The sequence below is a fragment of the Berghia stephanieae genome, chromosome 9 (genome assembly GCF_034508935.2).
Source record: "Berghia stephanieae isolate SIO BIC M18660-M18661 chromosome 9, UCSD_Bste_1.3, whole genome shotgun sequence".
Classification (NCBI taxonomy): Eukaryota; Metazoa; Mollusca; class Gastropoda; order Nudibranchia; family Aeolidiidae; genus Berghia; species Berghia stephanieae.
This window is the reverse complement of record NC_088368.1, coordinates 47,382,638-47,396,598: the sequence shown is the minus strand read 5'-3', so window position 1 is coordinate 47,396,598 and position 13,961 is coordinate 47,382,638. Positions and strand designations below refer to the sequence as shown.

At 36.2% G+C, this 13,961-nt stretch overlaps 2 protein-coding genes across 2 annotated transcripts in view; both read left to right on the top strand.

Annotated features, from left to right (window-relative positions):
• LOC144980360 (uncharacterized) overlaps positions 1–13,961 on the top strand; it is a gene marked incomplete in the record, with an annotated part of 216,919 nt that overhangs the window by 144,281 nt on the left and 58,677 nt on the right.
• LOC144980361 (AP-3 complex subunit mu-1-like) overlaps positions 2–13,961 on the top strand; it is a 24,338-nt gene continuing 10,378 nt past the window's right edge. The window contains exons 1-7 of the mRNA XM_078928059.1: positions 2–116; positions 1,848–1,926; positions 3,178–3,283; positions 4,919–5,031; positions 7,911–8,035; positions 11,498–11,657; positions 13,583–13,696. Of these exons, the coding sequence (XP_078784185.1) occupies positions 82–116; positions 1,848–1,926; positions 3,178–3,283; positions 4,919–5,031; positions 7,911–8,035; positions 11,498–11,657; positions 13,583–13,696 (732 nt within the window). The 5' untranslated portion in view covers positions 2–81. The remainder of the gene's footprint in view (positions 117–1,847; positions 1,927–3,177; positions 3,284–4,918; positions 5,032–7,910; positions 8,036–11,497; positions 11,658–13,582; positions 13,697–13,961) is intronic.

The following is a 13,961-nucleotide window of genomic DNA, read 5'->3' as shown; positions in this document are numbered from 1 at the left end:
TCGACGTGATACTTCCGGTTGTCCATCCTCTTGTTTACATCTAATTTCTTTTCACTTTTCACCGTTCCAGCCGGTCACAAAATGATACATAGCTTGTTTGTGATTAATAATTCTGGGTAAAGCTTTGGGACCGAAAAGATCCCTTTTTATGTCATCAATGTTAGAGTCCGTGAAAAAATCAATTTAATGCATGTTGTGTCAATCCAGTTTCAGCGCTCCGAAGTGGGCGGTCACCTCTCTACTAGAAAACAACTCAACTCTATTTCTATCTGTGTCTGTATCTGTGAAGTAGCTACTGCATAAACCAAAAACCTCCTAGTGGAGATCACACGCAATCGCCTGCTTACTGAGAGGCTGGGACTGGGGAGATGTTGATCGAGATTGTTTTTGGCCTGATGATGTAGAATTGAAAAGGCATAACACAACAATGTGAAATGCGATTCATTTATTAGTATTATTATTATTAGTCATTATCATTAGTCTGGGGGCCCAGTGTAATTTTTGTATGCAGGCGTTACTTATACTTATAGTTGTCGCTCAATAGTAGGCGATATTTAGGGTTACCTGCTGCTAGGTCGTGCCAGTTATCGCTCAGAAATTTCACCTGTCAAAAGGTGCATCATTTGAAATTTGAAGTTTGAATCATTCTGTAGAGTAAGTTGTCGTCAGCAAACAGATAGGGCTTTAGGACCCTCTTACAACTTTTTGAATATTTTGTACCACATAAAATTAATAAAAAGTAACTTAGAAAAGTTTATATTTAGATATATCAGGGGCAGGGGGTCCCAGGAGCTCAGTTGGTAGAGCACTCGCTTCATACACAAAAGGACCAAGATCGACCCTGGATGCAGTCAAGATTTTTTCTGACCCCCCTGTTCACCCAGCCGTAAATGGGTAGCTGGTTGAAAGTACTTTACGCTAGTGTCCTACCCAAAAGTAGCAAGCAATTGCTATTGTCCGTTTCATGCTATAGAAACTGGGATAAACTCCGGCTTCATGGGCCTAAAGGCTCCAAGGGACCACTTATATGTGTCAGTGCATGACATAATCAATCGGAAGGGGAAAATTTTGGATTTGCATTTTCTGAAAGAATTTGCTCCCCAGAGCATTTTAATCTTTATTTGAAGTAAATCGGGTGATTTTTCATGAAGTTATGGTCAGATGTATGGGAAAGGTATCCAGCAACTTTTATCAAATTTCATACTTTTTCAACTTGACTGTCTGTAAAAAAATATTTAGAAGTGAAATTAAGCTTTGATATTTTCAGAAGATTTACAAAAAGGGTTGATTTAATCATTTATGACAAAAACTCATTTTGTATTTTTAAAAATTGACTTTCCAACTAAACTTGGCAATATCTCAGTTTCAAACCTTTTCACCATCCGACTGATTACGTCATTCACTGTAACATATATTCAGATATCAACACGAATTGTGTTTATTGTCATGACTTACTTGACTTATGCCTCTTGTCACCTGGCGGAGCATAGGGCCTCAACAGCACTCTTCCATCTTCTTCTGTCCTTGGCACAGACCTTTGCCCCACTCCAGGTAAGATTGGAGACACTCAAATCTTGGTGAAGGCTTCCCCTCCAAGTCTCGTTTTGGACGACCCCGTTTCCTCTTGCCCTGTGTGTTCCATTCGAGAGCCTGCTTGGTTGTATTGCAGGGTTCTTTCTGCAGGGTATGGCCAACCAACCCATCGCCACTTTCGGGGTCTGACCTGGACATCAATTTGTTCTTGGTTTGTTCTTGTCCAAAGGTCAGCATTGGACGCTTTGTCAAACAATTTCAACCTGAGGATTGTGTTTATTGTCATACTTACAAATATGAATCCGTTTTCACAGAGATGTTTTCCTTGAGAAGCACTGGAAGAGCGTGGTCAACAAATCAATATGTGACTATTTCTTTGAAGTCCAAAGCAAGGTAAGACAACGGACTAACCAAACAGCAGAATAAACCAAATAATAATGATGATAATGAACTTTATAAGAATGATAAAAATAAAGATAATAATAATAATAATAATAATAATAATAATAATAATAATAATAATAATAATAATAATACCCATGATTCTTTCAGACTTTATATAAGGCAATACCCACTAAATTTGCTCAAAGTGCTTTACATAGTGTCCCTGACCAACAGAAACATTAAAATGTAGAACAAGACATGATGCCTGTTAGGCGATTATTACAGCTGTTGATGGCCAGGTACTCTTTTTACACCTGAGTACGGTGAGAGAATGTAATGTGAGTAAAGAGGATTTTCCAAGGACTCAACTATGCGCAGAGCGAGGCTCAAACCCAAGACCTTCCGATCCGAATGTGAGTGTCATACCACTAGACCACATAGCCACACTATTTATCAGGAATTGAATTAATTATTCAAGGTTGCCAATTTTCTGTATATTTACAAAATTCAGTACGTTGTAAACCCTCAGTATATTTTCAAATCACCCGCTAAAGGATGTGCGGCTATGTGGTCTTGTGGTATGACACTCTCTTTCGGATCGGAAGGTCCTGTGTTCGAGCGTCGCTTTGCTTGTGTCTGAATGAGACTTTTTGGTGATCTCAAACTAAGTATACACTGATAGTGTGCTCTTGGAATCTACATCTGTTCCCCATTTGAACCAATTCCCCTTTGTCTTACTTTATCTCTGGTACCCTCCAAGCATCAGTAACACACTTTATAGTCACCTGGAACAACTACAAAAGACGTCTAACTTCTACGTCATGGCACAAGACCGAAGGGCTAGAGCTCAGGTGGTCATTGGTTCGGATAAGTAAGTAAGTAAATCTCTGGTACCCTTACTTGTAATCCCAGAATTTTTCATTATTACTGGAGAACAAATGACTTGAATTTGTCGCAAGCGCCGTAAAAACTCTTAAAAATGAACAAAAACAAAACACATTTTTTATCTTTGCTTAGTGGCTCAGCAGTACAGTCTTTGCTTCGTACCCGAAGGGAACCGAGTTCAAACACCCACCGCTGCACTGTGTGTCCTTGAGCAAGTCACCATCTCACCCTAATTCAATTTGCGGCGCTGCACTGTGGCTGAAGCCTGGGTTGTTCCAGTCTTCCCTTGGAATAGACCCTAGAGACAAATTTCCCGTATGGGATGAATAAAGGGAATTTTATTTATTTATTTATTTATTCATTGATTTCTCCCAGGTGGCCAATCCGGAAGACGTGCCCCCCGTGATCTGCACCCCCCACCACTACCTCATCAACATCTACAGGAACAGTCTGTATTTTGTCGCTGTTGTCACGACGGAAGGTTTGCAAAATTATCCATTTTCTATTCGTCATCATTGTCATCATCATCATCATCATCATCATCATCATCATCATCATCATCATCTTGATGACTATTTGTTTTGTTATTATCTATTCATTCATGTTTTCTTCTCTACTGTAATGTTTGTTTCTAGCTGATTGAGGAGTTATATTCTAGAGTCAATTGTGCATGCGTATGGTTGTGTGTGTACATGTGTACATGAGTGTGGGGTGTGTACGTGTATATGCCCTCTATACTATCATTGTATTTTATATTGGCATCAATGTGTGTGGTTGTGTGTGTACATGTGTATGTAGTCTACATGAGTGTGGGGTGTGTACGTGTATATGCCCTCTGTACTATCATTGTATTTTATATTGGCATCAAAGTGTGTGGTTGTGTGTGTACATGTGTATGTAGTCTACATGAGTGTGGGGTGTGTACGTGTATATGCCCTCTGTACTATCATTGTATTTTATATTGGCATCAAAGTGTGTGGTTGTGTGTGTACATGTGTATGTAGTCTACATGAGTGTGGGGTGTGTACGTGTATATGCCCTCTATACTATCATTGTATTTTATATTGGCATCAATGTGTGTGGTTGTGTGTGTACATGTGTATGTAGTCTACATGAGTGTGGGGTGTGTACGTGTATATGCCCTCTATACTATCATTGTATTTTATATTGGCATCAAAGTGTGTGGTTGTGTGTGTACATGTGTATGTAGTCTACATGAGTGTGGGGTGTGTACGTGTATATGCCCTCTGTACTATCATTGTATTTTATATTGGCATCAATGTGTGTGGTTGTGTGTGTACATGTGTATGTAGTCTACATGAGTGTGGGGTGTGTACGTGTATATGCCCTCTGTACTATCATTGTATTTTATATTGGCATCAATGTGTGTGGTTGTGTGTGTACATGTGTATGTAGTCTACATGAGTGTGGGGTGTGTACGTGTATATGCCCTCTGTACTATCATTGTATTTTATATTGGCATCAATGTGTATGGTTGTGTGTGTACATGTGTATGTAGTCTACATGAGTGTGGGGTGTGTACGTGTATATGCCCTCTATACTATCATTGTATTTTATATTGGCATCAATGTGTGTGGTTGTGTGTGTACATGTGTATGTGCGGGTGGTTGGATGGGAGCATCACCCTTGAATCATATACCTTTGATGTTCGCATGGGTGTACGATCCGATAGTGATGTCGTTTCTTCTTCTCTTTACTAGCCTATCCTGCTTCTTTGGTTTGTGATTGTATTTTTGACAGGGGATATTTTTTTTTCCTGTAAATCCTCTGCCTGTTTGTTCTTGGTTATTTATAATTTAGCTTATGATATCTTTAGGTTATGATTTTGATTGACATTTGTACTATTTTTGTTAGATTGCTTGTTTTTTTGTTTCAGCGGTCTCTCATATAACCTCAATTGTGTTGGAAGAGACCTAAAGCAACAAACAAACAAACAAACATGTGTATGTAGTCTACGTGAGTGTGGGGTGTGTACGTGTATATGCCCTCTATACTATCATTGTATTTTATATTGGCATCAATGTGAATACATTTAAATTATGCTCATTAGATAATAACACAGTTCTTCCGGTTTGTTACTCTCTCTGTTTGACAGTCCCGCCATTGTTTGTCGTTGAATTTCTCCATCGTATTTGTGACACCTTTGACGATTATTTCTCCGACTGCTCCGAGTCCAACCTGAAAGAAAACTTTGTCATTGTGTATGAGGTATGTTGTTGTTATTATTATTATTATTATTATTATTATTATTATTATTATTATTATTATTATTATTATTATTATTATTATTATTATTACTATTCGCACCCGAAAGGTACTGAGTTCGATCACCCGCTGATGGGCTGTGTGGCCTTGAACAAGTCACCTCGCCCTAGCTCAATTTGCGGTGCTGGAAGGTGGCTGACGTCTGGGTTATTCCAGTCTTCCATTTGAATAGACGCTAGAGACATTTCCCCTATCGGATGAGTAAAGGGTATTTTACTTATTTTTCTTTTTTTTAAAATAATGATGCTATTCATATCTTTTAAAAAAGCTCATAACATTCGCCAGCTGGAATTAACGTACCGATACACAAAACTATGTGTAGCCTTAAACGTTTATAGTCTGATTGTGATGCAACTTAGTGAGAACTCATTAAAAAAATGGCTGGCAAAAACAATAACAAAGAGCTGAGTGATGTCAGTTTCGTTCCTTCTATTGTTTAGAGAAAGTGAGTCATGAATTTCTATAGTCAGAATAAACATGGAAAAAAAAGGTTAGAATTTCAAGGCCTGTAGGGCCCACGGGGGTCTGAGCTTATCCCAGTTTCTGTAGCTTGAAACTGACAATAACATTTGCTTGTTTCCTATTTTATTGTTTATTCAAATATATATATATATATATATATATATATATATGGGCGTCCTTGAGATAATTAGTCGCATGGTAAAAAGTTTTGATTGACAATAACATTTTTCTACATATTGATGAAATATTTTAATTGAATTCTACTCCTAAATATTTTATTTTAATTTTTTTATGAAGGTAATTATTATACTTAATATCAACTCTTGTCAATTTTGGAACCGATTTTCTCAACATTAAGGTTTCACACTCTAGCCCATGCATATGACCATAACTTCATGAAAAATCACCCGATTTGCTTCAAATAAAGATTAAAATGCTCAGGAGACATTGGGCTTTTAAAAAGTGCAAAAACAAAATTTTTCACCATACGACTGATAATGTCAGGGACGCACACATATGTACATATATAAGATATATATATATATATATATATATATAATGTAAATTTTCACTCACATTTTTTTGCCGAGACGACTCGTTTCTGTGTTCCTTACACTTCCTCATTCGGCATAATCCATTTGCAAATGGATTATGCCGACTGAGGAAGTGTAAGGAGCACAGAAACGAGTCGTCTCGGCAAAAAAATGTGAGTGAAAATTTACATTATATATTAGCTCTAACCACCTTTATCGAGCACTTTCGTACCTACAAGTACCCACCAACACTCATAAATATATATATATATATATATATATATATTGAATCGTGTTTGATACAAATATGGTACGAAAAGTGCTCGACATGTAGTAATGGAGTGAATTATTATTTAAAATATTTACCACAATGTTTGGGGCAGTCTACATCGATGTTTCAGGCTTAATTTGCCATCTTCAGGACTGAGTTGTTTGTTGTTGTTTCTTGAAGTGGTTCCGGTTTGAAGTTAATTAAGAGGAATTTGCGCCGATGGGGACACTTTCCGTAGATCTCATTTTTCATGTTGAGTGTGGCTTCATGAGGTTGTTTGATTATGGTATATTTTTCTTCCAGGCATAAGCTACATTGTTTTGATGTTGGTGTGTATCCTGTTGCTTTAGATAAAATTTTCCATGAAATGTTGTGGTCTATTTTGTTGTCTTTTAATTTCCAAATATGTTCGCTGAGTTTTGTGGATGTTTTTTTGTTAGTGTTTCTAAATGTTGAGGTGTGGAGGTTGTATCTTGTTTTGAAATTATTTTCTGTTAGTCCTACATATTTTTCTTGCTTGTTTGTTTTAGTTTCTGTGACTGTGGCTTGGTAAATTAAACTTGATTCTAAGCATTGTTTGTTTAGCGGGCAATGTTCTTTATTTCTGCAGTTGCATTTTCTAGTGGGTGGGTTTTGCTCTTGTCGGTGGTTTATTAATATTTTTTTGTTGTGGCTTGAAATTATTTGTTCTATGTTGCGCATACACGAGTAACTTATTTTTATGGTATTCCTGTTGATAATTTTATGTAGCTTGTGCTTTTTTGGAAACTAATTGATACACACTTTCCAAAAAAGCACAAGCTACATAAAATTATCAACAGGAATACCATAAAAATAAGTTACTCGTGTATGCGCAACATAGAACAAATAATTTCAAGCCACAACAAAAAAATATTAATAAACCACCGACAAGAGCAAAACCCACCCACTAGAAAATGCAACTGCAGAAATAAAGAACATTGCCCGCTAAACAAACAATGCTTAGAATCAAGTTTAATTTACCAAGCCACAGTCACAGAAACTAAAACAAACAAGCAAGAAAAATATGTAGGACTAACAGAAAATAATTTCAAAACAAGATACAACCTCCACACCTCAACATTTAGAAACACTAACAAAAAAACATCCACAAAACTCAGCGAACATATTTGGAAATTAAAAGACAACAAAATAGACCACAACATTTCATGGAAAATTTTATCTAAAGCAACAGGATACACACCAACATCAAAACAATGTAGCTTATGCCTGGAAGAAAAATATACCATAATCAAACAACCTCATGAAGCCACACTCAACATGAAAAATGAGATCTACGGAAAGTGTCCCCATCGGCGCAAATTCCTCTTAATTAACTTCAAACCGGAACCACTTCAAGAAACAACAACAAACAACTCAGTCCTGAAGATGGCAAATTAAGCCTGAAACATCGATGTAGACTGCCCCAAACATTGTGGTAAATATTTTAAATAATATATATATATATATATATATATATATATATATATATATATATTATATATATTGATTTATTTTGTGGAAATTTCTTCCAAAAGCTCCTTGATGAAATGCTAGACAATGGCTTTCCCCTTGCTGTCGAGTCAAACGTCCTCAAGGAACTCATCAAACCACCAAATTTCCTTCGTTCCATCGCAGACACAGTCACTGGAAAATCTACGAGGTTTGGAATTTTGATTTGTTTCAATATTAATATTAAATTGTGTTGGGTGATGCCTACAGCTGGTGATTGTTAATATATTAAAAAACATAAAATAGAGCTTTTATATAGTTCAATATCCACTAAATGTGCTCAAAGCGCTTTACAAAGGGTCCCTAGCCAACAGCAACACTTAACATGTAGAAGGAGACATGTTGCCTGTTAGGCGATATTACATTTTTTTTTTCTGATAGAGACAACGATGATAAGTCAGGTGCTCATTTTACACCTGAGTACGGTGAGAGAATATGAGTAAAAGCCTTTTTCAAGGACTCAACTATGCGCCGAGAAAGGCTCGAACCCAGAGCCTTCCGATCCAAAAGCGAGTGTCATACCACAGGGCTACATAGCCGTAGATTGTAAATATAGAAAGTAGACCTGTAAATTCTCAGTCAATTAACTGAAATCAGTCAATTTGTCAAATTCAAATATTTAAAAAAGGAAAGAAAGAAAGAAAGAAATAAAAAAAGAAAGAATTCACAAATCGTAGTCGAATGACCGTAAAATAATTAGGAGTGTTCCACAGCGCTACGCATAGCTCATGGGGACCGTTTATATTAACGATGTATATATTGCCAAGACAAAGCGACGCTTTTTATAAAAGGCGTGTCTGAACACTTCCCTGGGTATTTTCACACATCCTTCGTTAAATTATTTTTTCACTTTCCAATCCGTCGTGATCCCAACTGTAGCCAATTTTAACTGAGCCACCGAGCAATAAATTTCACTGTTTCATCTAAGCCAAAATTGACCACATTTACCCTTCGAGTCTCAAAACTATGATAAAGTTAATTGCGAATGCCGCAAGTCCGTTATGTAGACATCTTCAAATCGAAAGGTAGGATAGATTGCTACAAGCACATTTCGATTGCCTCACGTTGTAAACAAACTGGTTGACCGTTTCTTCACTGATTGAGTACCTGATCATAAGGAACAATGGTAAGTAGCCTAATTAATTCCCGTGCAAATCAGGACGTTTTCTGGCATTGTTTTGCTCAAGCCCAAGCGAGCTTGCTGTTTTGTGGCGATTTACCTTCATTTCGATTCTTTGAATTTTTCCGCTACGCCTGCCGAAGTTTCTTCTTGATAATTCACTTCTACTTAATAATTCAGTGTATTGGCCTGAAGTCATATTTATTTAAGTTTTTTTTTCTCTGTCATTTACTGATTGAAAATCAAGTTTGCTCATTGCTACATTATTCTAATGTTCTCACAATGGCTGAGCTGTTCGTGGATAGCAATTCAGACTTGTCGAGCATCGATAAAGATGTGAGTCCCGTGAGGAATAAATTCAATTGGTCATGGCTAGAAATTAAAGATGATAATGGTGATTATTTTTCTATGTCAAAAAAATTCCAGAGGCAGGAATATGACTTTGATGAAGTCATCTTTACCTATATGAATGACATGCTTATTTAGCATTCCTTCTACATCAAATTATGGCAGTCATACTTCCAGTAAGAAATAACACCCACTCTTTTGATATATTGTATTTATCACTCTCCTCTCCAATGATGCCCTTATTTTAAAAAAAAAAAATTGAATCTTCAGTTTGTCGAAGAGTTTCAGTCAATTTTTATAGAGCTCATTTACAGGTCTAAGAAAGGCTATGAGTGGAAGCAATACAAAAAGTGGATGTTTTGGGTGTAAATCCTTTGTCAGAAAAACAGACATGGGATCATTGGACACAAATAGAAAGTGTAGTGAGAATTGTGGCTATATGGTCTAGTCGTATGACACTCGCTTTCGTGTCAGAAGGCCCTGAGTTCGAGCCTCGTTCGGCTCATAGTTGATTCCTTAGAAAAAGCTTTTTACTCAGGTGTAAAATGAGAAGCTGGCCATTTACAGCGTTGTCTTTGTTTGGATAATTTCATTGGTTTTGAGTTCCACTCTGTTGTCTCACTATAGAGTCTGTGATTACAACCAGAATGTATTCCCATTACCTGGGAGGTACTTACTGTGTCTTCTATCCCCCTGTACCTGTTTTCCAACATGCTTTCTGTCTTTGTGTCTTGGAATGTGATTACTTGGTTTTGTCCTGTCCCTGGCCGGAGTCCTCGCTGAGGGGGAAACATTCAAATGCATAGTTATTGTTTTGGGAGATGATATTTTTTTCATTGTAAATCATTACTCTCTTATGTATTATTATATTTGTTATTTTCAATGTATAATGTAAGCATTTGAGTGTATTCCTCTTTATTGGATTTTGTGCTTGTGTCCGGATGAGACATAGTTATAGTTGGTCTCAAACTAAGTACATTGGTGGTAAGTTCTTGGAATCTGCATCTGATCCCTATTTGTTCCCAGTTCCCCTTTGTCTTACTTTTTCTTGGGTGCTTTAATTGTAATTCTAGAACTTTTTACTATCCCATTTTCCTCCTTTTTACTGGTGCTGATATAACCTAAATGTGTTGCAAGCGCCGTAAAACCCTTAAAAACATAAACAAACATATTCCCATTACTGCTCCATCTTGTACTCTAAATCTCTCCTAGATTGATTCTATCATTGCAATGTACACACATTAACAGGTCTGATAACGGAATGTAGTGATGGCCTTTGTTTAACATTGTCGTCATGGACCATATTTTACATTGGTTTGAGAGTATTTCCACGATTTGAGCTTTTTTTGGAGCTTATTTTATATAGCGCAATATCCCCTAATGTGCTCAAAGTGCTTTACAAAGGGGTCCCTGACCAACAGCAACACCTAACATGTAGAACGAGACATGACGCCTGTTATGCGAAGTGATATTACAATATTTTTGGACAGAGACAACGCTGTTAACAGCCAGGTGATCATATTACACCTGAGTACGGTGAGAGAATGCGAGTAAAGAGTCTTTTCCAAGGACTCAACTATGCGCAGAGCGTGGCTTGAACCCAGGACCTTCCGATCCGAAAGCGTGTGTCATACCACAAGGCAGCATAGCTGCACACACATTACAACAACGAGCCCATAGCAGTTTGGGTTATCAGTCCTGTAAATAAGTACTCATCGGTCCTGTGACTCAAGATTTATTGAGAAATATATTATTTGTCTGTTCATCGTCTGTAATAATAATAATGATAATAATAATAATAATAATAATAATAATAATAATAATAATAATAATAATAATAATAATATAATAATAATAATAATAAATAATAATAATAATAATAATAATAATAATAATAATGCTGAAAACTTAATTAGCGCTATAACTCTGAGACACCAGACTCTAAGCGCTTAAATTACAAATTACTTTGTCTGAAACATAATCATTCACATATACACACATAAACACACACACACACATACACACACACAGACACGCTACACAAGACAAACCAGACCTATCTTGCTTCTCATACCATCTACTAAAAACCAAACAGATATGTTTTAAGCGAACGTTTACAACTATACAAATGCTTGGCCATTGCAGTGTTGGGGCCACCTTGCCGACCGGCCAATTGTCGAACATTCCTTGGAGGCGGACGGGTGTCAAGTATACGAACAACGAGGCGTATTTCGACGTCATTGAGGAGATTGACGCTATCGTCGACAAGTCTGGATCGACGGTCATCGCTGAAATACAAGGCTATGTAAGTAAACCGAATCGTTTGGGGTTTTAACTGGATCGACAGTCATTGCTGAAATACAAGGCTATGTAAGTAAATCCAATTGTTTGGGTTTTAACTGGATTGACGGTCATCGCTGAAATACAAGGCTATGTAAGTAAATTGAATTGTTTGGGGTTTTAACTGGATCGACGGTCATCGCTGAAATACAAGGCTATGTAAATAAATCCAATCGTTTTGGGTTTTAACTGGATCGACGGTCATTGCTGAAATACAAGGCTATGTAAGTAAACCGAATCGTTTGGGGTTTTAACTGGATCGACGGTCATCGCTGAAATACAAGGCTATGTAAGTAAATCCAATTGTTTGGGGTTTTAACTGGATTGACGGTCATCGCTGAAATACAAGGCTATGTAAGTAAATTGAATCGTTTGGGGTTTTAACTGGATCGACGGTCATCACTGAAATACAAGTGCTAATGTAAGTAAATCACAATATGTTTGGGGTTTTAACTGGATACGATCGGTCATTTGCTGAAATACAAGGCTATGTAAGTAAACCGAATCGTTTTGGGTTTTAACTGGATCGACGGTCATCACTGAAATAAAAGGCTATGTAAGTAAATCGAATCGTTTGGGGTTTTAACTGGATCGATGGTCATCACTGAAATACAAGGCTATGTAAGTAAATTGAATTGTTTGGGGTTTTAACTGGATTGACGGTCATCGCTGAAATACAAGGCTATGTAAGTAAATCCAATCGTTTGGGGTTTTAACTGGATCGACGGTCATCACTGAAATACAAGGCTATGTAAGTAAACCGAATTGTTTGGGGTTTTAACTCACCTAATCCTAGAGATTTTTTCTGCTTTTTTCTACATATTACATATTAAATACTAAGTTTTAAATATATACACATACAAGTTCGGAAAAAGGCCAGAAGTATGGCCTATCTCAATTTATCAAATTAAGATATAAAGTGTTGCTATTGGATCTTGGTTGTATATTTTTACATTTTTGTGCTTTTGCACACACCACACACACACACACACACACACACACACACATATATTTATATATATATATATATATATATATAGTATACATTGTAGCCATAGATTCTCAGCTTTGTGTTACTACATTATTATGCATGCCACGTCTGTAAACGAATTTCCATTTTTTTGGGATGAATAAAGTATATATTACTATTATTATTATTATTATTATTATTATTATTATTATTATTATTATTATTATTATTATTATTATTATTATTATTATTATTATTATTATTATATCTACTAAGGGCCATCAACTCTTAAACCGTTGCATGCAGCATTTTTTGTTTTCTTTGTTTGGTTTAGTTTAGTATACTGAATTTTGACCATTTATTACTGATGAATTTTGTGTTGGTTACTGATTTTGACATTTTCAAGTAGGCAGGTATGAAAATGTATTTTTAAAGGTATCCAATCTGACAGTTCAAAGGCTATATTCAAGTCTGCCAGAGATTTGAATCAAAAATGACTACCAAAAAAAAATAAAAAAAATTCCCTTTTTTCATCCCATTGGGGAAATTTTTCGCTAGGGTCTAGTCCAAGGGAAGACTGGAATAACCCAGGCATCAATCGCAGTGCAGCGCTGCAAATTGAGCTAGGGCGAGGTGACTTGCTCAAGACCACACAGCACAGCGGTGGGTGATCGAACTCGGTACCTTTCGGGTACGAAGCAAGACAATACCACTGAGTCTCGTTGCCCCTAACAGCTTTGAAAAATAACAAAACACCAAACACGAGGGGTTGGTACAATATAAATCAGGCAGTCTCCTTTTTTACTTTTTGTCACTGTCAGCATTGATCTACGATATTGGTATATACAACAAATGTCTTGGACATCGATATTCCAACTGTTTCCTGTTCCGTCACTCTCACCTCCTTTTCCACCTGCCAGATTGACTGTCTCATCAAGTTGACTGGAATGCCAGATCTCACCTTATCCTTCATCAACCCTCGTCTTTTGGACGACGTCAGTTTTCACCCGTGTGTTCGATTCAAACGCTGGGAGGTAGGTCTTGACTTTTTACAAGGATTCAAAGTTTAATTTTAGAATAAATCTAAAACCAATCGTATCATATTGTTCTAACAACCTCTATATATAATCATTAGTATTATTATTATTATTATATTATTATTATTATTATTATTATTATTATTATTATTATTATTATTATTATTATTATTATTATTATTATTATTATTTATTATTATTATTATTATTATTATTATTATTATTATATTATATTATTATTATTATTATTATTATTATTATT